General features: G+C 38.7%; 1 protein-coding gene across 1 annotated transcript in view; it reads right to left on the reverse strand.

The window, feature by feature from the left end:
* The window catches only part of LOC110457176 (huntingtin-like), a 60,327-nt gene that overhangs the window by 29,116 nt on the left and 4,787 nt on the right, over positions 1–26,424 (reverse strand). Inside the window, exons 8-40 of the mRNA XM_021508323.1 lie at positions 25,924–26,105; positions 25,235–25,421; positions 23,844–24,521; positions 23,250–23,408; positions 21,256–21,455; positions 20,754–20,855; positions 20,222–20,322; positions 19,710–19,962; positions 18,986–19,146; positions 18,549–18,691; positions 17,828–17,963; positions 17,055–17,248; positions 16,332–16,450; positions 15,640–15,825; positions 14,207–14,427; positions 12,778–12,853; positions 12,276–12,493; positions 11,953–12,101; positions 11,224–11,360; positions 10,793–10,909; positions 10,327–10,449; positions 9,548–9,753; positions 9,014–9,153; positions 8,301–8,529; positions 7,741–7,840; positions 7,069–7,172; positions 5,576–5,651; positions 5,057–5,233; positions 4,230–4,306; positions 3,917–4,049; positions 3,447–3,566; positions 2,033–2,458; positions 1,491–1,668 (exon numbers count right to left, since the gene is read on the reverse strand). Of these exons, the coding sequence (XP_021363998.1) occupies positions 1,491–1,668; positions 2,033–2,458; positions 3,447–3,566; positions 3,917–4,049; positions 4,230–4,306; positions 5,057–5,233; positions 5,576–5,651; positions 7,069–7,172; positions 7,741–7,840; positions 8,301–8,529; positions 9,014–9,153; positions 9,548–9,753; positions 10,327–10,449; positions 10,793–10,909; positions 11,224–11,360; positions 11,953–12,101; positions 12,276–12,493; positions 12,778–12,853; positions 14,207–14,427; positions 15,640–15,825; positions 16,332–16,450; positions 17,055–17,248; positions 17,828–17,963; positions 18,549–18,691; positions 18,986–19,146; positions 19,710–19,962; positions 20,222–20,322; positions 20,754–20,855; positions 21,256–21,455; positions 23,250–23,408; positions 23,844–24,521; positions 25,235–25,421; positions 25,924–26,105 (5,808 nt within the window). The remainder of the gene's footprint in view (positions 1–1,490; positions 1,669–2,032; positions 2,459–3,446; positions 3,567–3,916; positions 4,050–4,229; positions 4,307–5,056; positions 5,234–5,575; positions 5,652–7,068; positions 7,173–7,740; positions 7,841–8,300; positions 8,530–9,013; positions 9,154–9,547; positions 9,754–10,326; positions 10,450–10,792; positions 10,910–11,223; positions 11,361–11,952; positions 12,102–12,275; positions 12,494–12,777; positions 12,854–14,206; positions 14,428–15,639; positions 15,826–16,331; positions 16,451–17,054; positions 17,249–17,827; positions 17,964–18,548; positions 18,692–18,985; positions 19,147–19,709; positions 19,963–20,221; positions 20,323–20,753; positions 20,856–21,255; positions 21,456–23,249; positions 23,409–23,843; positions 24,522–25,234; positions 25,422–25,923; positions 26,106–26,424) is intronic.

Genomic DNA, 26,424 nt, shown 5'->3' on the forward strand with positions numbered 1-26,424 from the left:
GAGTACTCAGTCTATACAGGAGTATTCAGCCTGGTAGCCTATCCCTTCAGTAAAAGTATGAGTACTCAGTCTATACAGGAGTAGTCAGCCTGGTAGCCTATCCCAACAGTAAAAGTACATGAGTACTCAGTCTTTACAGGAGTATTCAGCCTGGTAGCCTTTCCCAACAGAAAAAGTACATGAGTACTCAGTCTATACAGGAGTATTCAGCCTGGTAGCCTTTCCAAACAGTTAAAGTACATGAGTACTCAGTCCATAAAGGAGTAGTCAGCCCGGTAGCCTTTCCTTTCAGTAAAAGTACATGAGTACTCAGTCTTTACAGGAGTATTCAGCCTGGTAGCCTTTCCCAACAGTAGAATTACATGAGTACTCAGTCTATACAGGAGTATTCAGCCTGGTAGCCTTTCCCAACAGTTAAAGTACATGAGTACCCAGTCTATACAGGAGTAGTCAGCCTGGTAGCCTATCCCTTCAGTAAAAGTACATGAGAACTCAGTCTATACAAGAGTAGTTGNTAGTCAGCCTGGTAGCCTTTCCCTTCAGTAAAAGTACATGAGTACTTAGTCTATACAGGAGTATTCAGCCTGGTAGCCTTTCCCTTCAGTAAAAGTACATGAGTAGTCTATACAGGAGAAGTCAGCCTGGTAGCCTTTCCCAACAGTAGAATTACATGAGTACTCAGTCTATACAGGAGTATTCAGCCTGGTAGCATTTCCCAACAGTAAAAGTACATGAGTACTAAGTCTATACAGGAGTATTCAGCCTGGTAGTCTTTCCCTTCAGTAAAAGTACATGAGAACTCAGTCTATACAAGAGTAGTTGGCCTGGTAGCCTATCCCTACAGTAAAAGTACATGAGTACTCAGTCTATACAGGAGTATTCAGCCTGGCAGTCTTTCCCAACAGTAAAAGTACATGAGTATACTGATCACTACATTAGTGTACAGGCTAGAAGTCATTCCCCTCTGTAAGCATTAAGTAAAACCTTGTTATGCTTGCCCTTTTTGTTCTGCACCATAAAGGAGATAGATAATGTATAAAGAAAGACTTGGACAGGATTTGGTCATAAGAAACAAGGAAAAGAGGACCTTGTAATATGTGGCTGTAAACAAGTGGTAAGTGAAATGAGGGGCATTAGATCAAGGTTTTACTGTACATGTACTTACTGGGTAAGTATACAGCTAAACAGCCTCTCCCATCAGGCTTTATACTGTACATGTACTTACTGGGTAAGTATACAGCTAAATAGCCTCTCCCATCAGGCTTTATACTGTACATTAATTTTCAAACCAGATTTTTTAAATGTCAATTCATGAGAAGATTGGAATGTGAATCCAATTGGTTTGGGAAGATTTATTTATTGGCATTCAAACAAGAGAGGTATGTAGTTGAAGTTGTTCAATTTGTACATTATAATGTAATTTCTGAATTAACATGACTAGACTCTGGTCCAAACAGTAAACAGTAGGCTGTTCTTATCATTATACTTACATGAGTATACAGTCTGGTAGGCTGTTCCAGTGAGTGCACAAACCCAGGAAGTGTGCTGTTTGTGCCCTATCACGAGAGACAGCTGGGGATGCTGGAGAATCAGGGACATACAATGTAGACAACTGTTGAGGCGCTCCGATGTCGGCAGTAGGTCGTGGTGGAAATTCCAATCTATCATCTACACAATCAACCAGACAATGTATTATTACACAGATAGCCAAACCATTAATCATTTCACAGAAAAAAGTCATGTAAATAATCAGGTTCTAATGCCCGATGTGTGTATTGCACAGATTATTACTTAACAACATCATGTGATGACACAAAAATAATTTCATTTTGAGTTATAGGCTCCTGAATTAAATAAAGAGTTTCAAGCCATGTTTAGCTGTGTTATAAGACATTTTACTAGTATGTAGTTTACAAGCCATTATGACTTTCCAATATTGAATATAACAGAAAAAAAAAGAAATACAAAAAGTTAAACCCTCAAAAATTGTGAATAGTTTTATCAAGTGTTACCATGAGAAAACAGCACTTACCTCTGCACACAATACGCAGAACTGACCAATATCACAGTGAGATTCTACAGGCACCTCCGGTTGCCATGGAAATGAGGAAAAAGTTTGAATGTAAATGTTCAAAGAAGACACCAACATAAACACCATATCTGACCAAGACGTGTCGGAGAAAAAATCATCCATTTTTTCCAAATAACGTGTGCGTTTGGCAGTGTTTGCATCGGCCCCATACTTTATCACTTGGTGGGGCGTGGGTAGCATGTTGATTATGTTATTAATATGTCGGACAAGGGTCAGCTGGGCAGCCTGAAGTAAGGGGTCAAAGATTGGTTCCTGGGGGATCTTGTTGCCCTCACTGTCCAGGCTTTCAGTAGAGTCGTTGTTTTTGACAAGAGTTCTGTGAGCTCCCAATAGTATACACTCCGGGAGGATGCAGAGGTTAAATTCCTGAAACAGGATTAAATATAACTATCACAATAACCTACGAGCTCCTAATAGTATACACTCCGGGAGGATGCATAGGTTAAATTCCTGAAAGAGGATTAAATATAACTATCACAATAACCTACAAGCTCCTAATAGTATTCACTCCGGGAGGATGCATAGGTTAAATTCCTGAAACAGGATTAAATATAACTATCACAATAACCTACGAGCTCCTAATAGTATACACTCCGGGAGGATGCATAGGTTAAATTCCTGAAACAGGATTAATTATAACTATCACAATAACCTACGAGCTCCCAATAATATACACTCCGGGAGGATGCAGAGGTTAAATTCCTGAAACAGGATTAAATATAACTATCACAATAACCTACAAGCTCCTAATAATATACACTCCGGGAGGATGCATAGGTTAAATTCCTGAAACAGGATTAAATATAACAATCACAATAACCTACAAATAATTTACTTTTTTAACAAGCCATTCGGGTTGATATGTCTCGCCTGTGCCTCGCTTTGACCATCAATGCACATATCGGTGAAATAAATTCAATGTAGATGACATTTGAAATGAAACTAACCTAAACGCAAAATCTTAATGTTGATGGAGATGCTGACAACGTCAATGGACCATGAAAGGTAGGCCGCATCCAGCATTTGATGCATGGGTTGAGATGTACTACCAAATATGCATCTATGGTCCAAGTTTGGTTGGTCTAGCACTTATATTTTTAGTGAAACTAACCTAAACAGAAAAACTTGATGTTGACAATGACGCCATTGCCGGAAAAGCAACACCTTTGTCTCGCTTCAGCTACTTCATGGCGGGGAGACAAAAATGAAAGAAATGTTTTCTTAAGAAAAAAAAATTATCAATAAAACTGAAGCTCCAGGACATTGTGTTTGTACAATCCTCTTTAATAGCACAAATGACCAACAAAATATTTTATTGAAAGAGTATGGATAGGTATAACTATGTAGTACTTACCTTGGCCATAGTTACAGAGAGAATATCAGCATAGGTAAGATTATGTAGTAGTTTGGCACATTCTCTGGGATTACAGTCAACACTGTAACACTGGCTCTTCACAATAGAAACATAGCACTCCTGAAAGTGAACAACAATCCAAATATGTGATACGTATGGTGTTGAAATGTCCATAATCGTTTAAATATAAATGAATTATATTTTCAGAAGAAAACAGCAAGTCTTAGAATTTAAAAAAAATTGGTTCAAGGTAAAAACTTCTTTTTCCTGTTTGGCTTTGATATTATCAGATGACATTGAGCAGTGTAGTGCAAAATAGAAAAAGCATCAATTTTGTGCAGGAGCAACAATGCAGTGTTTGATCTCATTAATTTGAAGTTCTATACTTAGCGCAATCTAGTCATTAAAGAACATTATGGGTATTTGAACGTCAGTAGAAATCTAGCTAAGAGCTACAGAGGTAAACTAACCTTGTTGATGTGTATGTCGGACAGGGACTCCGGGACAGACAGAGGGTGACGCCTCCCTCCAACTATATCAGCTGTTTCATCTGGCTGTATCTCCAGTCTCAGCTTCTGTAGCAGGGACACTAGGCGGGCATGACTGTTAAAGACAAGTATACATGTTGTTTTGTTCCAAAATTACCAAACTTTAAAGATTAAGAAACAAACGAAAAATACCAAAGCTCTCTAATGTTTAATTATTTCCCACATTCAAAACAAACATTTCAAGTTCATTTTATAGTTTACATGAATGTTTACCCCGTCAACACTACCAACTCACCGTTTGGTAAGTTTGTTGCTTTCCATGTATTTAAGTAACTTGTCCAGATCTTCCAGGGGCAGCTGATTAAAGGCATCCTGAAGAAGAAATAATTTAATATGACATTTTTCCTGAAGAAACAAGATGTCACAATTTACATGCTGGCAGGATGTAATTAAGGATTGGTTGTCACATTTTTGATATGCATTGGTGTGTAACATACATTGGCTTACCTACATATTGAATGGTGCACGCTAGTGCACCATGTTAAATATGTAGGTAAGCCAATGTATGTAACACACCAATGCATGTCAAAAATATGACAACCAATACTTATATTTACAATTTTTGTTGATCAACTTACAGTTCACGCAGAAATAAAGACATAATATTAGTCTGAATACGTTTCAACGTCAGTGTAAGTCCATACAGAGAACAGCCACCAGTTGACAGTGGAGCAGTGCAATCTCCAACGTTAAAGTTATGATGTCATAAACGTAGCGACGTCACAATAGCCCAATGTATGTTATACGGAAATAACATACATTGGGCCCAGTAGAAACATCTAGGCTCTGTGCAGTGGAAATGTAAATATTACTTGATGGCCACTTCATATGACAATATACTGGTCAAACTCTTCATAATCAGACATATTTTGATCACTTACAATAAAACTGTCCAAAAAGAAAACGCTAGGAAAAAACCTCCAAAATCCCATACAGAAAGGAGATGTGTAATCTTGCAGGAAATAATTCCTAAAATTATTTGTGTATTTTTAGCACGACTACTGAACACAATAACAAGGAGTTGGTAACCAGACAAGGAAATGTAGCTATGACTGTTTTTACCTGTACACTATCTGCTAACAGCATCTCGACCCTCTTACAGGCTATACTGTCACAGATTCGGGCGACGGCCAGGTGATGAGTGTTAAGGAACTTGTCTATGAGTAGTGTGAGGAGAGAGCCGGTCTGGGTGAGGTGGATAGCTTCTAGGCACTTCATGGTCTTCCTCACCAGTGATGGCTATCATAACACACAATATACTCTCTACTCCCTCATTTCAACAAGATTTGTCCAAAATTTCTTATATAATATATATGTATCGATATTCAGTACACTATTTTTGGCTTCAGAAAATTATTTGGATAATTGATCAATTAAACTAATTATATAAATATGGGTGAACATGGAATTTTTCTATCCTGTGTAAGTAAGATTATTTTTCTGATGGGGAAAGTCTTTGATTGAAAAATAATTTAGATTTAAAAGAATCCCTGTCATTGATGGAAGAAACAGAATAACTGGTCATTTTTTTGTGATAAATTAGTAATGGAGAACTCGAGATTGCTGGTTATAATTACTTACTTTTGAGACATTTTCACACCTAGCATGTATCGCCTGTATAAACAGACTACTGGCAGATGAATTCCTGTGTATGGCACTGAAATGACAAACAAACTGAATTAGAAAGAGACAGTGCTACAATGTTTCTGCAAGCCAAGCAACCTTACTAAGTCTTGGACAAGCCACTACTTGAGTAAGGATGTGAATTCACTGCCATCTACCCAGTATTGGACAGGTGACTCCTGAGACAGGGCTATGATGTCACTGGTACCTACCTGACAAAGTCCTGGACAGGTGACTCCTGAGACAGCGCTATGATGTCACATACACCTAATTGACAAAGTCCTGGACAGGTGACTCCTGAGACAGGGCTATGATATCACTGATACCTACCTGAGAAAGTCCTGGACAGGTGACTCCTGAGACAGGGCTATGATGTCAGTGGTACCTACCTGACAAAGTCCTGGACAGGTGACTCCTGAGACAGGGCTATGATGTCAGTGGTACCTACCTGACAAAGTCCTGGACAGTTGACTCCTGAGACAGGGCTATGATGTCAGTGGTACCTACCTGACAAAGTCCTGGACAGGTGACTCCTGAGACAGCGCTATGATGTCACCGACACCTACATGACAAAGTCCTGGACAGGCGATTCCTGAGACAGGGCTATGATGTCACATAAACCTACCTGACAAAGTTCTGGACAGGTGACTCCTGATACAGGGCTATGATGTCACATACACCTACCTGACAAAGTCCTGGACAGGTGACTCCTGAGACATGGCTATGATGTCACTGGTACCTACCTGACAAAGTCCTGGACAGGTGACTCTTGCGATAGCGCTATGATATCACCGACACCTACCCCAGAAAGTCCTGGACAGGTGACTCCTTAGACAGCACTTTGATGTCACTGGAATCTACCTGACAAAGTCCTGCACAGGTGACTCCTTAGACAGCGCTTTGATGTCACTGACACCTACCTGACAAAGTCCTGGACAGGTGACTCCTGAGACAGGGCTATGATGTCACTGACACCTACCTGACAAAGTCCTGGACAGGTGACACCTGAGACAGCGCTATGATGTCAGTGGTATCTACCTGACAAAGTCCTGGACAGGCGACTCCTGAGACAGGGCTATGATATCACTGACACCTACCTGACAAAGTCCTGGACAGGTGACTCCTGAGACAGCACTATGATGTCACTGTCACCTACCTGACAAAGTCCTGGACAGGTGCCTCCTGAGACAGCGCTCTGATGTCACTGACACCTACCTGACAAAGGCCTGGACAGGTGACTCCTGAGACAGCGCTACGATGTCACTTACACCTCCCTCACAAAGCCCTGGACAGGTGACTCCTGAGACAGAGCTATGATGTCACTGACACCTACCTCACAAAGTCCTGGACAGGTGACACCTGAGACAGCGCTATGATGTCACTGACACCTACTTGACAAAGTCCTGGACAGGTGACTCCTGAGACAGGGCTATGATGTCACGGACATCTACCTGACAAAGTCCTGGACAGGTGACTCCTGAGACAGGGCTATGATGTCACTGACATGGTTGATCACTAGCCATGTCATATGTTCTGCTTCAGTCAGATTTTCACACTGAAAATGTAACACAGACAATTGTTGTAAAATGTGGAAAAATGAAGTCACACAAATAAAGTTTAAAAAAAGGCATCCCCGTAACTCTCATTCCACCAACAGGTCCCTTAAGTTATATAATGTGGATTATATGCACAATCAGATTTATGCTAGCTTCTAGTACTGTTAGTAAGGGTTATTTTGTAGCAACAGTATTTTCAAATTTGTATGATTTTCTCAGTTAGGTAAATCCACAACCTGAACATGAATTAGCATCACCAATCATACACCATAGACTATTTATATCTAATTTGTAAGTTTAACATTGCACAAATTGGTAATTTCCTGCATAAATAAGGTTGTGCCAAATAAATATTTCAGATATAGGCTCACAAAGACCATGAAAAAATCATTTTGATAAAAAAACAACATCACCAAGTAGAAAGATAAATTTACCTATCATCTCATCCAGAATAGGGAAGTTTCAATTGGACATCTAGCTAAATTAACATCAATTGCCATAAAGGTAAGACGTTACATTGGATGACAAATGGTGATGGGGAATCCCCAGTATGATTAAGACACTCACCACGTAGTCACAGAAGAGTACCAGTCCGCCACGTCTCAGTATCTCCAGGTTACAGCAGTGTGTCAAGGGAGACACCAGTACCTCTAGGTCAGAAGATTGACTGTAACACAACACAGGGGTTATCAACTTCAATACATACTGTTAACTATAGGTAAAGCTGTTATTTCAAATCTGAAGTTTAATTTTCCTGTCAGTTATGAATGTGTAGTTCTTTATCACAAGTACAAGATTCAATTTTCAATCTTATCAATGATGATATTTTTTTCTTTATAGTTCAAACTTTTCGTTGTCCCAGACAATATAATGGTCATCAATGTTAGAACCCTGACTTCATTCTCTTACAAATATATATACAGATAAACCTCGATATAATGCCCCTCATTTCGTTTGCCACTTCGTTTACCGCTAGCATATTTCAATGTCCCTTTTTCAGGTCTTCTGATGAATTCCTTTATATATTTCCCTCAATTTAATGCCAATATTTCTCTGGACAAATGGTGGAGGTACAGGGAGGTTTTACTGTAGATGAGGATTTATACAGTTGTATCAGTATAACTAACCTCTTGCCAGGTTTGAGGAAGCGTTTAGGGGTCTGCATGACAGTGCTCCATAGCGGCTGGTCGTCAAAGTTAAGGAGGATAAGAATGTTGCACCATTGGAGTGTGAGGGTGGGTAGTGTCATGGAGACAGACAGGAACATGCCGTTTAGTTCCTGGATACAGTGGTAACAGTGGGGCGTGTCTAGGTGGGAGGCCTTCATTGCTGATGTAGCAACCTTCCTAAACAGACCTGAGAAAATAATAATTATCAATATAAGTATCTACTCAAAGACAGCAGATGTATGTCTAAGTTGTTAACTTCAACGTTGGAGAGTAAGGTACAAGCTGACTTTATTTAAAGCATAAAAATAAATAATACATGTAGCAGACAAAGAATTCAATACTTTAGGACCTTACTACATGTAACAGGCTTAGCATTAAATAACTACAAGACAAAAAATACTATGTTTATTAGACTACATTTTCAATTTCTGCATCAATTTTTAACACTGTTAAAACACTGTTGTAAAATGTATAGCTCTCTTCCTTATTTATTACCCTGTAATTTCAGACAACAGAAACTTTGGATTAATCAAGAACAACAAATTGTTCTAATCAAATCTGCAACAATTATCAATAAGAGAAGTAACTTTTCAGATATTGATGCCTAGAAACTCAGTTTGAGAGTGTCTTACTACACAAACATGGTTACCCTAGTTTATGGAGGAACTCACCAGACTGGAACATATGTGTGACATAGAGAAGGAGTTGAGACAGTTGCTGGGTTATAAACAGTGTAGACGAGGACAGCCCAGTCAGCTCACACTTCTGACTGATAAAGCTGGCACAGTTACCAATCACCTGTATCAGGAACCTGGGTAAACATAAAACATAATTGACTTTTAGTCAACATATACACATGTACCTGTTAGTTTAAAATGCAAGAGACACTCATCCTCTTTATGTTTATCTGTCCCTTACTTACTCACTTCTAACTAGTGTTACAGTGCTGATTCCTCTCATCTTTGTTCATATTTCTAACTGTGTCTCTCCTCTGTATAATATTAAAACCCTCTCCCCACTTACGAGCTTATCACAAGCTCTGATGACAAGACATGAGGCCAATCACTCTCCTCTGTCATCATATTTCTGTTCCACTTCTTAGCAGGTAATCACTTCCTCCCAGACAACCAGATCAAGATCATTTTTTCGTTTATTATTATATTTCTTTCCCTAACTTACCTATTATATCTCCTTCCCTTACTTACCAGGCTATCACCTCCTCTGGTGAAAGAGCCAGGCCTAGATCCCTCTCCTCTGTCGTCATCTCTCGACTGGGCACCTTGAACACATTCAGACCAAGTCCTAACTCCTGCATGCGGGACAGGATCACTTCCTCTTTGGATTGTGCCATCAGGACGTGGAGGAGGGACAGGACCAGGGATATCCAGCGTTGGAGGTTCTCCACACCAGCCTACAACATACAGACACATAAGATACATGTAACTATCAGAAATCTGTAACAAATCTGCAACAAAGACTTCTATAAACATATCTGTACCATAGGAAACCTGTAAAATATGATTTCTGTAACATAAGATAGCTATAACATAAGATTTCTGTATCCTGGTATCAATCTATATTAACTCAGTGACACATTAAAATTAACATTGAATCACTGATACTTCTGTTTTTATCAAAAGTCATCAGGCACTAAAGATTACACTGCATCAATTACAAATTCAAGAGTTGGAACAACATGAAAATAAGTGCACCTGTAATGTAGTCTTAACTACAAACAAAATACTTTTATCATTATCTGGATGCTCAATTTTCTAAGGGCAGTTACAGCATCTAACATAGCTTCTAATATATACTCTGGGGGAGGTTTACTAGTAGGTTGATACGAAGGTCAACAGTGTGCGATGTGATACCTAAAGGAATGACATTCTGACAAACAAGAATGTTTTGTTATAATGTGACAGAGTTAGAGATTAAACTTTAATCAGAATGGAATGAAATCACAGTGGAGTGTCACTGATCTTACCACATCAGTGGGTTCCTGAAGGAGAGTCTTCAGCAGGATATCTACTGGTCTGAACACAATGGGGGCCAGGGACTCGAAAAGACGGTGGAGAGTCTCCAGGGCGGCCATGCTGTCGATGCTCACCTGTAATATTTATAGTATTAAACAGATCACCAGAAGAGCTATTTCTAGCTTACTATCAAGTATAAAGAATGGCGTCGGCTGTATTTGCTCTGATGACATACAAGTGAATTCTTATGTTTCTGATACTCCACCGACCAGTAGTCTTAGTTTATTATTGTAAAACCTGATTATAATTCTGAGGATGTCTCTTAGAAATTCTCTTGAAGTTCATTTAAATGATTTTTTGCAATATTTGTGGCTTCGCATGCATCTGAGTTTGTCTATTATGAAATTTTTCTGTCGTATTCCCTTTGTTCAAGTATAAAGTCAGGTTTACATACTCTACGTCTGCTGATATACCTACCTGTTGTCTGGCTAGTGACGGTAAGATTGTATCAGTAACCTGCCGTGATAACTTCTTCCAGCGCTCCTCGCTCTCCTTATGACACTGTTGTAGGACTATCACCAACAGGTCCAGAGTCTGTAATAGGCAGTATTATACTTCATAGAAATACAGCCAGTAAAAATCACCAGGAAAGTTTCAAAACATTTACCTAGTCTTATTTCTTCCAAATTCAATGTTGATTCAAACTTTTTTTTACCCAGTCAACATATTACAGTTGTTCCACTATTCAGTCAGTGTTTTGGAGAAAGAAATTTTCTTTAACTGTTTAAAATGATCCCGGTAACCATTATTACTTTACAACACACAGATTTAACTCTAAGAGATATATTGTAAGCCCTGATAACATGGCCTGCTGTTCTCCAACAAAGCTGCAAGTACAGCGCCCATACCTGGTGATATTGTATGAGGCGAAGTAACATGGACACCACCACCTCCCTCTGTGTCTCCAGCTCACGGCTGATGTCAGATTTATTGGCAGCTCGCAGCAGGAACAAATCATACACGATAGGCTTCAGGGCAGGAATAGCTGCAAAAGAGGCAATAAGACCCTGGTAATTACACTGTGATATTTTTCACATTTGATTAGACAATTTCTCTGTTGTGTTCACTTCACCATATTATAAAAATAATACCAATTGCGAAGAGACCCAGAGTAAACAATAATCAAAAATGTTCATGAGTAAGATTTAGTGTAAAGCAACATGTCCACAGATTCTGTAATGGTTACTAAATTTACGATGACTATTGCTTTATATCACATCTTGTTTCAAACAGAAAAAAAGAGCACAGATAAATCTGTTTATTATATATCGTTTATCTGATGCAAAAAAAGTACAGTTTGATCCTATCTCTTCTGTTGTGATTGTTATTGCAGAGTACTTTAGGATAAACATGTTGTGTGGGGTGCTTACCCACCATTTGTACTGTCGTAGGTATCGTGTAATCTGTGTACTTTATGTGTACCTTTAGTAACTGCAACTTGTATTGTGTGTACTGTAAGATGTGTGTAGGATAAATTATTACCATATGTACTGTAAAACTTACGGTAAGTTGTGTGGGATATGTACCTACAACGTACACTGTAAGACATACCAGAATTGTTCAGGAAGGATACCTACCATGTGTTGTAGGATGAAGGCCACTCGCCATGATGCCATCACACAGCTGTATAATCTTCGGCATACCAATAATAGATTTACTGTGGTACTTCTCATAAGACAGCATCACCAGGAAGTTAAACAGGTTAGGTATAAGACTCTCGGAGTTTCTGAAACACAGTACCCAATAAAAAGGTCAGGTGACAGAATGTCAGAAATTCTGAGTTACTACATACTTCCCCAACACCTACTTATAATAAACATATCTAGACACATCAGACAGTACATAGCCACCACCTAACATATAGTCAACATAGACACCTCCACTTTAAATGTGGTCTTACCTGATCTGGCCCTCCTCAATGAACTCGATCTGCTTGATGATGAACCCGATGAAGACCTGATCGGAGTCAAGGAGGCAGTAGTTGACACGGAGCTGTATGAGTTGGGACAGGAGATCGAGGACCTGGCGCTGAAGCTCCAGACAGCTTGTCACTGTGTACTGCTTCAGGGCCTTGATCACCAGCGGCTCAAACAGACGGATGTATGCAGCTATGGCTGCCTGATAAAGAAACATGATACCAAATTACTAAACCATACTCAGTCTCTCTTAAGACACTAGATTACTAGACAATAATGAATGTGTGGCACTAACCATCACCGTATGTGTTAAGATAAAAGCCATAGAAGGTCACAACAGTCTTCTACACATAACAGTTGTCTATCGGAAGTATTTTTATCATGATAGTGAAAATAGTACAAAAAGTAGAAGTAAGATTGAACAATAAGGCACTAGTTTCCCATTTGAGCAACTTACTTTTACACATATGTCAGTATAGAACTCACCTTATCTGTTTTACTTCCAGGCTTCAGAATAGCTGGGAGCTTTCTTTCTACACATTTCTTTAACCAATTCAACATGCTGAAATAAACATTCAAAAGAATTTTCAATGCTCACATAAGAATTCCTGAATATAATAGAAATATCTTATAGATTCTAAAGATAGCCCCCAATATTTCCTCTTTTCTTGGTGATCTTTTCTCGGCTGTGGTGATGAAGACGACCCTTACCCTGTAACTTTTCTCAGCTGTGATGATAAAGAAGACCCTTACCCTGTGACTTTCTCAGCTGTGATGATAAAGACGACCCTTACCCTGTGACTTTTCTCGGCTGTGATGATAAAGATGACCCTTACCCTGTGACTTTTCTTGGCTGTGGTGATAAAGACGACCCTTACCCTGTGACTTTTAACCCCTTCCTGGTGATATCCTGCATTTCTAGTCTATAGGTAATTTGACTTTGACTCAACGACTGTTGACCCCTTCCTGATGGTCTACTTCTACTCATTTTGTATTGGGCAGTGGCCTTAAAGATGACCCTGATTCTCTGACTTTTGACCCCTATCTGAAGGTCTCCTTTTACTAAGTCTGAGTAATGGCTAAAATGACCATTACCCTCAGACATTTGACCTCTACCTGGCATTTATCTGCTTGGTGTGGGAGTGACCATAAAGATGACCCTGACCCTGTGAAATCTAACACCTACTTGCATTGGTGGTCACATCTCGCACAGTCTGGGCAGTAACTTTGAAGGTAACCCTATGACTACCTTGATGGTAACCCTATGTCTACCTTGATAGTAACCCTATGACTACCTTGATGGTAACCATATGACTACCTTGATGGTAATCCTATGTCTACCTTGATAATAACCATGTAACTACCTTGATGGTAACCCTATGACTACCTTGATAAAAACCCTATATCTACCTTCAAGGTAACCCTATGACTACCTTGATGGTAACCCTATGACTACCCTGATGGTAACCCTATGACTACCTTGATAAAAACCCTATATCTACCTTCAAGGTAACCCTATGACTACCTTGATGGTAACCCTATGACTACCCTGATGGTACCCCTATGACTACCTTGATAATAACTCCATGACTACCTTCATAGCAACCCTATGGCTACCTTGATAGTAACCCTACGACTACCTTGATAGTGACCCTATGACTACCTTGATGGTAACCCTATGACTACCTTGATGGTAACCCTATGTCTCCCTTGAAGGTAACCCCATGACTACCTTGAAGGTAACCCTATGACTATCTTGAAGGTAACCCTATGACTACCTTGATAATAACCCTATATCTACCTTGAAGGTAACCATATGACTACTTTGATGGTAACCCCATGACTACCTTGATGGTAACCATATGACTATTTTGATGGTTGTGTCTTTGGTGTGATTCTCACACTGCGACTTTACCTGGTGGTCTCCTCCTGCTCAGTCTGGGCGGTGGCCTTGAAGGTGGAAGCAGCGAGGGACTGAGTGAAGTGAGAGTAGGGCTGCGTAAAGCAGTGACTGTATAGTCCTGGTCTGGTGTTAGAGGTTAGTCGTGTGGCCTTGCCAGGTTTGTGTGACACATTGGTGGCCTGCTGTGGCTCCCACTGACTTACCAGGTTAGTACCAAACAGCGCCTTCAAAAGCTGAAAAATATTGCAATCAAGACTTATCAAAATGGTGCAGAATATTTCCCCGTAGTCAACATGAAGAATATGCCCAATAGAGCAGTACAATATAGTTACATCTCATTTTAACAACTCCATAAAAAGTATGATATGTTTTTACCAATATTTTAAATAAGTGAACAATGTTAAACAAAAAGATAAAATGTATAATAACAAACAATTTAATCATATATTCTATTATTCCAGTCATAATGTAACATTCCTGTTATTGTAAAAAGTCATGTGACAGAAGAAAATGTGATATAATATGAAATGTACCTGAATAACACAGGTAGATTCAGGACATACATGTTGTATAGGTAGGTTTAGGACATACATGTTGTATAGGTAGGTTTAGGACATGCATGTTGTATAGGTAGGTTTAGGACATACATGTTGTATAGGTAGGTTTAGGACATACCTGTTGTATAGGTAGGTTAAGGACATACATGTTGTATAGGTAGGTTTAGGACATGCATGTTGTATAGGTAGGTTTAGGACATACATGTTGTATAGGTAGGGTTAGGACATACCTGTTGTATAGGAAGGTTTAGGACATGCATGTTGTATAGGTAGGTTTTGGACATGCATGTTGTATAGGTAGGGTTAGGACATACCTGTTGTATAGGTAGGCTTAGGACATACATGTTGTATAGGTAGATTTAGGACATACCTGTTGTATAGGTAGGTTTAGGACATACATGTTTATCACAGGTAGGTTTAGGACATACATGTTGAACACAGGTAGGTTTAGGACATACATGTTGTATAGGTAGGTTTAGGACATACATGTTGTATAGGTAGGTTTAGGACATACATGTTGTATAGGTAGGTTTAGGACATACATGTTGTATAGGTAGGTTTAGGACATACATGTTGTATAGGTAGGTTTAGGACATACATGTTGTATAGGTAGGTTTAGGACATACATGTTGTATAGGTAGGTTTAGGACATACATGTTGTATAGGTAGGTTTAGGACATACATGTTGTATAGGTAGGTTTAGGACATACCTGTTGTATGGGTAGGTTTAGGACATACATGTTTATCACAGGTAGGTTAAGGACATAGATGTTTATCACAGGTAGGTTTAGGACATAGATGTTTATCACAGGTAGGTTAAGGACATAGATGTTTATCACAGGTAGGTTTAGGACATAGATGTTTATCACAGGTAGGTTTAGGACATACCTGCTGTACACAGAGTATAGTACAGGTAGGTTCCAGCGATACTGTTGTCCTCAGGTAACTAAGCAGCTCATCAGCATACTTCCCTATGTCTTGTAGACTGGCAATCTCCAGAACCTGGGCCAGACACTCCAGGGAGCACTTCAACAAGATACAAAACTTGTCGGATGTTCCAAGGTCTAGGGAAATCTGAAATATATAAATCAGTGTTTTACTTTACTAATTCATCTTTTGTTTAACAAGTGTGGATTGACAGCCCCCTAAAACAATCTTCTTATTAGAATCTACTTAAGAGACAGACAATGGTATGTTAGATATCTATCCTGTCACATCCCCCCTCAACCAGAATGTTTCAGGTGCCCAGAGCACTTAAACTGATGAAAAATATATCATACTTTTGAAATACATAATTAACATTTAATGGGAAATAATTAATGTTTTATTTGCTATTTTCCAAATAACAGCAGAAAGCAAGAGAACCTTCAAAAATAACAGTGAGTCTGGACATTCAATGGATGTCACGATTACATGTTATCTGCATCACAATCAACTTTATATCATAACTCATATAAATATCACAATTTTGTATATTTTTACTACAAGATGATGTTACTTTTACTATACACTTAATTTACCAAGTTGTCCTAGGAAATGTAAAGGTGTGTTTGTAGGTAAACCACAGTAACAACACAGACCTTGTAGGTAGAGTAAGCTCCCCTGAGGACTTCATACAGCTTCATGTACTGTGGCAGGCTGTAGAATGTCCCCAGTCCGTCCTTCTTGTTGCGCTCCCTTTCAGGTTCCTTGTCTTTATCTAAGGGCACATAACTCTCATTTTACAGAAATCCCACTCCATCAAAATAACCTTTGCACTCGATATATGGTAATGAGATGAATTCCACAACTTTCATACATCACATGAAGAATTAAGTACTTAGTATGCGAACGGTAGAAAAATATTTCTTGCTGTTTTTAATTGGTTTTGCAGATATTATTAGGGTACAGAGCAATTTTTGTAAGATATTCTTTTAATTGGTTTTGCAGATATTATTAGGGTACAGAGCATTTTTTGTAAGATATTCTTTTAATTGGTTTTGCAGATATAATTGGGTTTAAAGCATTTTTTGTAAGCTATTCTGAGGATGAGATATCTTCCTGTCTTAGGACAACATTTCAGTAACAGTGTTTTACTGTACATATACTTCCCATTATGGTAGGGAAACATTATTCCTTGTTTAATTGAAATTACTCATTTGCCCTCACACAACATAAAATATCATGGAGAAACAAAGATTTATGTTTCCCTACCACAAGGGCAATAAACATTTCAAGATGCCAAAATGGTTCTGTCACTTGGAACTCAGGTCTGATACCCGACTGATTTTTAGTATAATACCATGATGACAGGAATAACATACCTTTCTGCTGTTTGGGTGTGGACTTTTCTGCTGACCCTGGAGTACCAGTCGTACCGCTTCCATCCTTTTCTCCCTTGGCCTTGCGTTTGATAGGACTGAGGGAGGGGGCAGTGGGAAGTGAGGGTAGAGATGGTTTGATCTGAGGGGGGCCAGGCAGCTGTTCATCTATCACATGGCAGCACGCATTCAACAACCTGTATCAGTTAACATTAGCACCAATAAATAACTATCAACCACCATCAGGTCCCATAGCCATAAAACTATCTTAGACTCAAACTCAGATTCTGTGCTCAAGCTCAAACTCAGAATCACTGCTCAACCTCAAAGTGCCATATAGGTCAAAGATATTTTTATTTTATTTTTTCTTTGTAGGTACCTAATCTTGTAGTCAAGTACATATCATGTTAAGTGTTTACCTTTTGATACTATGCCTAGAAGTAACAAGAGAGAAACTTTGAGCACATAACTTGTGTTGGAGCATGATGAAATAGTATGCACAAGTCAAAGGTTTGATTTGTGTTCTGTATCGTTTTAAATACAGCTTTAATCCCAGATAACAGATTTTATTCCTATATGTTGTTTAAACTTCATGCATATATCACCACTTGTTAATTGACTGAAAATTGAATGAAAATCTTGGAAATAATCATCAGGCTCATACAAGAGTGTCTAAAATATAGATATATTGTTGTGGTTTAACTAGCTCATGTGGCTATGTGTATTATGTGTGATAAGAAATGTTCAATGTTTAATGTTGCTTTGGATAAACTTACCTAGCTATATGTGTTAGAAACTGCTCTATCAGAGGATACAGGACACGGTCAGATATGCCCTTCCACTTCGCATCCTCGGAGCTGTCAGGCGAGTTGTTGTAGTTGTCTATAGTTCGCAGACACTTGTAGGCAGCCCCTACAAACAACAAATACATAAATCAGATCAGTGTATATGATGCAAATTAACCAAAGGTCAGACATTATCAAAATTTGTTTGAACTATCTTGTTGTCCAGATAATTCTTTTTTGACTTACTGTTCAGCCAGAAATTTTCTTTGCAAAATTAAATTTGGCAATATTTGTTATTGATGATGAATGTTTTACCTGTAACCAAGAGCTCACTGTTTACACATGAAGTAACAGTTTTGTCAAGAAATGCCAAATCTGAGAGATGGTTTGCACCATGAAATATAAGGCTTTGTTCAGACATTGAATTCCTTTGCCATCAGTCAGTTGTCACTACAGTCAGTGAAATATCTCAACTGAAATGGGGTCATATATGCTTATCTTTTGAATGCTTTGAAATATGGAAATTGTCCCAAATTACAATATCATTTTTTGACAAATGTTACGTACTGCACATAACAGGATTTATTTAATAAAACAGGAGAACAACACAGTACACCATTACATTGTATAGATACGCATAGTAATGAACCAATGGTACTTTGACCAATGAGAAACGTATCCATCAATACAGTTTGATCTCATTTCTACATACCACAGACCAAATTGCCAGCCAGTTTAAGTGTATCATGGTGAGCAGATAGGTCCAGACTGACCACTGATGAGGTCAGTAGGGACAGCATCAGGGTCAACGGACCTCCACCAGATCCTCCAGACATCTCGTCCAAACTGAACGTACTGAATATATACAGGGAAACATGTTTAATTTCATTACAAAATCATTTGCAAAGGGCTATTTTATACATGCAAAATATTTCTATCATAAACCATAATTTTGTTATTATGCTGAAAAGAACCTGATTCCAAAATATATTGTATACTGTTTTAATTTTCATATTTTTTTTATTTCTTTTCATTTTGTTTTTATTTGCTGTTGATTCAACATGTCTCTATTGTTAGGTCTGACAATTATCTGAGTTATCTCTATACTGTACAAAGATGGCAGTAGATGTGTGTGTGGGACAAACTGACCTCGATCCACTGAGGGAACGACTAGGAGGCCGCCTTATCACTATTCTGTTGGAGCTTTCCCTTGGGAGGAGCAGTGTGGGAGGACCACAGCCCCAGGAATGAGCATATTGGGTAGCAGGAAAGAAATCGGACAACAGACGCAGAGCATGGCAACATCCATACTAGAAATAAATAGCACTTAATTAGCATACTACTACGAAAAACAAACATCAACCAATTAAGCTTTCTCAGGGTACTCCAGTTTTCTCTCACATTAAGACCCTTTACACATTGCCATCTGGGCTGACAAGAGTGATGAATATATGAAAATAAAAGTTGTTTCATAATTGTTTTATCAATTTATCAACCCGTATTCATGAAACCGTTCTCATGCTCAATCATGGATTTTGTGCTCAAGCCAAACTGCTTGTCCTGGTTATAAATTCATTAACAAATCTTACTTTGTCAATCATTTGGGAATATTTTGAAGAGACTTAAACTTGAATACTTTTTTCAATGTTTACATTTGACATTTTTATCCTCTAACATGATTTAAGTGAGTTACATGAAAGTTGGTTTGAGCACAGAGACTATGCTTGAGCATGAGAATGGCTTCATGAATACAAACCCTTTTCTCTAATATTTTCTACTGAGGATGAATAACAGTTCATTTTCTCTTTTTAAATTTGTCATTTAAACATTTGAACATTTGATAGGAGTTACATATGATATGAAATCTGCTGACCGTGTTGTGTTTAGCATTAGACAAATTGAGTTCATAGAGTAGAGCCATGACGACCCGTGACAGGTTACTCTCCACATGGACATGGGACACGTGCTCTGCCCCAAGATGGAAGGGTCTGACAAGGCCCTGGACCAGAGGTGGGGAGTCTGATGGAGTGTCGGGGTTCAGCAGGCTCCCAGTGTGGTCCTTGGCTACAGCAATCACAGGATCCTGCTGGCAGTGGTCGGACGCAAAGAACAACTGGGGAATCAGTCTGTAACAAATACAACATGTCAATCTTAACCTGATGCAGAAAATAAACAATAACATAAAACGAATCTTCTTCATCTGAATGCTTTAAAGTTAAAAGCAAATCCTGCAAGATTAAATATTTCTGTCTTTTCCACATGAAACTAAAGCAAGTGATGCTGTCTTTAAATTTATATATTAAATACATTGTGCATACTTTGGAGAGACAAACTGTGAATCCTAACATGCTGTCAGTGGAGGTGACAGAGCCGTGTAATGCTTACCTGACAAGAGTCTGTGCAGCACAATGACGCACCCTGTGATCCTCACTCCCCAGCAGTGGTATAATCACATCATGTATCACCCGGTGTTGGAGGTTCAGCTTCTGTAAAACCAAGAAACACTGTTACTGAAAACATTATATGGCATTATCACCTATCAAGTTTTGTCTTATACATTTCTGAATATAACTATATCTGTTATCAAGTAGCTACATATTACCCTGCATATGTCATTTGACATATGACAGACAGCATGTTTGCAATGGTTAATTGAAATCCATCTTATACTCTAGAAGTGGAAGTTTAGACAAGACTTTGAAAATAAAGGATCACAACTCTCTTAATGTCAATTGAAATAACAAACCATCATAGATGCTCACGTTTATGTGATTGGTAAGTTTACAACGTTACATTTAAGTCAGTTCTGTACTTAAGGAGAAGGGAGCAGAAAAACTGTGCCTAGAGATAGGCAGATTTCATTGTACAACATATAGTAACATTATTTTGAATCCTTCACCGTTAAGTATAAACTAACCCCTAGGTAGTGATGCTGTCCCCTCTGGGCAGGGGTACAACAGGACTCCAGGTGGACCAGGATTTTAAAGTTGATGCCACTCAGCAGATCCAGTATTTCCGTCTGTCAAGGAAAATATATTCATCATGAAGTCAAAAAATCAATTGACAACACATCTGAAACAATATTGATATTCTTTGTCTTTTTATTGATGTCAAATTAAGAAAGTTTCAATTATTCAAAATTCACCAACAAAAACTCTATGATATTAAAGATCAGTCATCACTTTACTCTGACCTCTTAAAAAGCTTATGAAGACATCATGTGGCAAGTTTGAGTTTGGTGCTGACCTTCAAGTAGGGGCTAACCCCTGTCCTTGACCTCCATCAGTTTTCCAATTAAGTGTTAATGCCCTGACCTTACACAAACCTTGACCAGCCAGTAGGGGTTGTCCTTGACCTCAATCAGATTGAGTAGGACTAGAAGGGCTAATTAAGTGTGAATGCCCGAACTTTACACTAACCTTGACCAGCCAGTAGGGGTTGTCCTTGACCTCCATCAGCTTGAGTAGGACTAGAAGGGCTAATTCACTATGAATGCTCTGTAACAGCGGACTTATACAGCTTTGTAAAGAGACGATGGCCAGTCTAATAGCCATTGACGAGCTCTCCTCTATAATGTCCAGTATAATGTCCACTAGAGACTGGATACTAAGATCAGCCACTGTAGCAACAGACAAGTTACTCATTAACATCACACGCATCAGTTATAAAACAATAAACAACAGACAAATTACTTACAAATATTACACAGTTATAACAAGATAAATGCTAGAATGTGACATGTCATGATAAAATTTGAAGTTCAAAAAAAAAGAAACAAAACTGCAAATTAACAGCAAGATAATATTAGGAACTTTAAATCACAAATCTTAATTTATTGATTATGGATATATTAATTTTGACCCCCGCAAATGTGGCCTTGATTATTTAAATGTAAAAGTCAATTTTGATATCTTAGAACAATCAAATATGACCTATTTTCACAAAGTCCATGAAACTATCTTTAGAAATTCAGAAGATATGTAAGTTTACCCAAACTAGTGAGATGCATTGTGAACCATTCTCCTTGCATTGTCATATAGCATCTTATACAAGTTTCAATGTCATTTGAGACCTTTTAAACAAGTCAGGTGGATTTGTTTTGAATTTTTAGCAAGCCCTGGTGAAAAATTTGTGGCAATTTCATAAATCACATAATGGAAACAAGCTTATGATCCTTTAATCACATTTCAAATTCTGTTATCTTGGCTTTATATCTATTGTATACATCATGATGTCATAGTACAAGAGGCCCAATGGGCCTGCATCACTCACCTGGTGTTACTCTCACACTTGTAACCTTACAAAGGGATCTAAAGTAAAGCTATAGGCAAAATATCAGTGCTTATGACTATCATTCAAAAGAACCTATAAAAGGATGTTAAAACATGTCCCCTGTGACCTTGAAAGTCGAACAAGGTCGTTACAATGAACAAACTTTAGAGCTCTTCATCTCAGGATGCAACTCGCCAAATATCACTACCCTTGACCTTTTCTTTATTTCATTTAAAGGTTTATACATATTTGACCAAGTGTGACCTTGAAAGTGGGTCAAGGTCATTCAAATGAGAACCTTAATAGCCCTTCATCAAAGCATGCTACTGGCCAAGTAACATCCTGGGCCTCATAGTTATTCAGAAGAAGTCACCTGAAGATTTAAAACAAATTTGACCCCTGTGACATTGAATATAAGTCAAGGTTATTCATTTTAACAAAGTTGGTAGCCCTTTTTCCAATCATTATATCATCCTCCTGTGCCTTTTGATTATTCAGAAGAGGTCGTTTCAAGGTTTCACATATTTGACCCCTGTGACCTTGAAAAAAATCAAGGTCATTCATTTGAACAAACATAGTAGCCCTTCACCCAAGCATGTTACTGGCCAAAGATCATTATCCTGTGCCTTATGGTTATTCAGAAGCGGTTTATAGATTTTGAACATATTTGATCCCTGTGACCTTGAATAAAGGTCAAGGCCATGAATGTTTACAAACTTGGTAGCCCTTTACATCTCCTAGCATACCACTTGCCAAATATCAACATCATTGGCCTTCTGGTTATTCAGAAGATGTTGTTTTAAAGTTTTAAACATATTTGACCTCTGTGACATTGAATATAGGTCAAGGTCATTCAATTGAACAAACTTGGTAGCCCTTCATCCCAGCATGTCCCTGGCCAAATATCATCACCCGGGCTTTCTGGTTATCCAGAAGAAGTTGTTGAAAGATTTTAACATATTTGACCCCTGTGACCTTAAAAATGGGCAAACGCACACTGGACGGACGATGGACACCGCACCATGGCATAAGCTCACTTGGCCCTTCGAGCTAGGTGAGCTAATTATCTATAAGTCTGTGTTGTCATTTAATAACATAGTAATCACATCATAAAATAAACAACATGGAAGCCTTACACTACCTTTGCTGCCCGAGTCGGAGAGCCACTTGGTGAAGTTACCCCTGCTCTCCTTGAGTGCAGAGGTGATGAGATTGGCAGCTATCTGTGTGGTATTACCCTTGAGCTGTGGATCTGGGTGATGAGCATACAGCAACACATCCTGAATCTCCTGGTCCAGATCTGCATTCAAACAGGTCTTATAACAATTTGAATACACTGATAGCTATATATTTTACAAAATTAAAGAGCCCATTTAAGATAAATTTCCCAAAATATGGGTGTATCACAATGACACCAAAGGGAGATACATTATACATATGTATGTTTCCTTCTATGTCGCATAAGGTTGGTCAATGTGCACTTACAATGACTCAGTTTAGTAAAAATTCGGAATAGAGCTGGAGTGAATCATTTACACATATCAACCTACTTCAATGATGTATTGATAATCATTGCAATTTTTTACTTGCCCACTTTAAAGGACATAGAAATAATCTTTTACTATTGGTGATGAAAAAATGGAATAATGTCTTCATTTTGAAACCATTGAAGTCATTGAGAAAAAAAATTATGGTGATATGGCACATACCCAAGTGACCTGAGTGAGTTACCTACCTTGTGAGACCTCTGTGAACAGGTTTAGCAGGAACACCTGAGGGTATATGGCCATGGCGGAGCTGACACAGGTGAGGGCCAGGGACTTCACACTTACTCGTACAGTCTTATCAGGCTTCAAGACTCGCCTACAGCCAGACAAAAGGAAGCGGGAAGCTATAAAACGTATACAGTAGATGATGGCAGGCTGTTTGTCTATGATGGAGCCAATCCTGGCAGCTATGTCCTCACCTGGGGAAGGCAGCAGACCGCGATCACCCTCAGATACATCTTCTATCTCAGGGTTGCCATTGAGGTCCTGGCTGACACCCTTCTGCAGTGAAGGTTTGCGGGTTGGACTGATGCTTTGTATACTGAGCAGGGTCTCTTGACTACTACTGCAAACCTGTGTCATGTTGGACTTTTCGGACTTATCCTCATTGAGGTCACCAATTTCAATTCCTGAGTATTCAGAATCTGTTGTCGTGACGATGACCTGTGTGTCCACCGGACTTAATTCCTCTGACCCTCCCCCAGCTCCTGACTCTTCACGTGCCACAAACGAGTTGTATTCAAACGCAGACCCATCAGATGAAGCTTCACCTACATGGTCTGTTATAGCATCAGGGATGTCAGTGTCGTCCTCAAGGCCTGGGGACTCCTCTGCTAGTTTGCTGAAGGATGGAACTTCCTGTAGAGCTGAAGGACAAACGAAATTCAGAAGATTGAACCAAGTCTAAAGACTGACCTTCAGAAAACCAGAGGAAGGCCAAACGTACACAAACATTCAAAAGTTAAAGTTTGTTTAAAATATACAGTAATAACTGCTCATGCGACCACCTGCATTAAAAGACCATCTGTGTTAACAGACCACAAGAGTGTTGACTGTAATGTGAGGACTGAGCAATCAGTATATGTTACTGAGATATTACAGTCATTGTAAGGGGGATCCGGAGGAGGCTTTGTCATCAAAGTCAACAGGGACCATACATAAAGTAGGCAAGTCTTTCACTTAGATATTTAGAATCATTGGAAAGGGAGGAGGCTTTGTCAGTCCAATAAACAGGGACTATATGTGAGGAAGGTTGGTTACTGGGATACTTACGGTCATAGGAGAGAAGGCCTGGTCGATATATGTAAGGTCGATAGATATGATACTAGAATACTTGAAGTCATTGAAGGAAGAGGAGGCGTGGTCAGCCAAGTAGGCATCGGCTGTATGTAAGGTAGCCAGATATGTTACAGAGGCATGTACAGTCACTGGAAGGAAAAGAGATTTGGTCGACCCAGCGACAGGGAGTGTATAAAATGCAGGCAGATATGTTAATGGATTACTTTCAGTTGTATGGGGGGAGGCAGACAGGAATTACCATAGCATATAAGGAAGGTTAATATATTAATGGGATACTTACAGTCATTGGAGGGGGAGGAGGCTTGGTCAGCGAGGTACACAAGGGTCCGGGTGATGGTACCTGGCACGGTCAGGATAGACACCAATAAGGGGGTGGGGTTACGCAACAGCTGTTGGAAGGCCTCCAGGGCAGCAGTCACCACATTGTGGTCTCTGTGGGTCATCAGGTGCAACAGCGTCTGGATCACCTGTCGTAACAAGGCATACACATGTATAAGTATTCACACATAATATACCAGGTACTTAACTTTACTTAGTAAAATCTTTACGAAAGAATCCCATCCAAATATTTTGGCCGTAAGAGATATGCTCTACAGTTGCTTGTAATACATATCAATCTTATTCATAAAATATCTATTTTTGAAGTCAGAAATATATCCTGAATAACAACCAGTATTTCTTTACATGAGAAAAATTATTAATAAACAACCAGTATTTCTTTACAGGAATAAAATTATTAATAAACAACCAGTATTTTTTTACATGAGTAAAATTATTAATAATCAACCAGTAATTCTTTGCATGAGTAAAATAATTAATAAACAACCAGTAATTCTTTGCATGAGTAAAATTATTTATAAACAACCAGTAATTCTTTGCATGATCACAATTATTAATAAACAACCAGTAATTCTTTGCATGCGAGTAAAAAAATTACTAAAATATGACCTACATTTGGTAGAATATTACCTTTATGAGCTGTTCTTTGCTGACAGATTCGGCCTTTTCCTTGGTCATCACACCAAAACTGCCCTTTAGTCCCTGCTCTATGAGACTAGACTCCCCAAGGTGGGGGACAAGGGACCGCATACACAGAACCACGCCCATTAGGGTGTGTAGGTCTTGATCCCCATCTACTGGTAGGACCATGTCTGGAAATAAGGGTGTTAACACAGTCTATGTATCTGGGCTGATAATCAAAAATAATATTATAATAAATGGGATAGATTATATGATTATATAGAACCATAGCTACATTTGATGGTTGGATTGCTACAAAATAAATTATCATCACCTGAAACATTGATTTATTTTCAAGAATGTTCATAGCTTTAAGCTACGTGCGAAAGAAGAAACTGACAAATTAACACTTTGCAGGATCCTGGAATGGATATTTCAAAGGTTAATTAAAATCATTCAATAACAGATGGTCAAGAAGTTCACATGGACAATAATAGATTTATGTATATC

The sequence above is a fragment of the Mizuhopecten yessoensis genome, unplaced genomic scaffold (assembly GCF_002113885.1).
Source record: "Mizuhopecten yessoensis strain PY_sf001 unplaced genomic scaffold, ASM211388v2 scaffold9033, whole genome shotgun sequence".
NCBI classification, from domain to species: domain Eukaryota; kingdom Metazoa; phylum Mollusca; class Bivalvia; order Pectinida; family Pectinidae; genus Mizuhopecten; species Mizuhopecten yessoensis.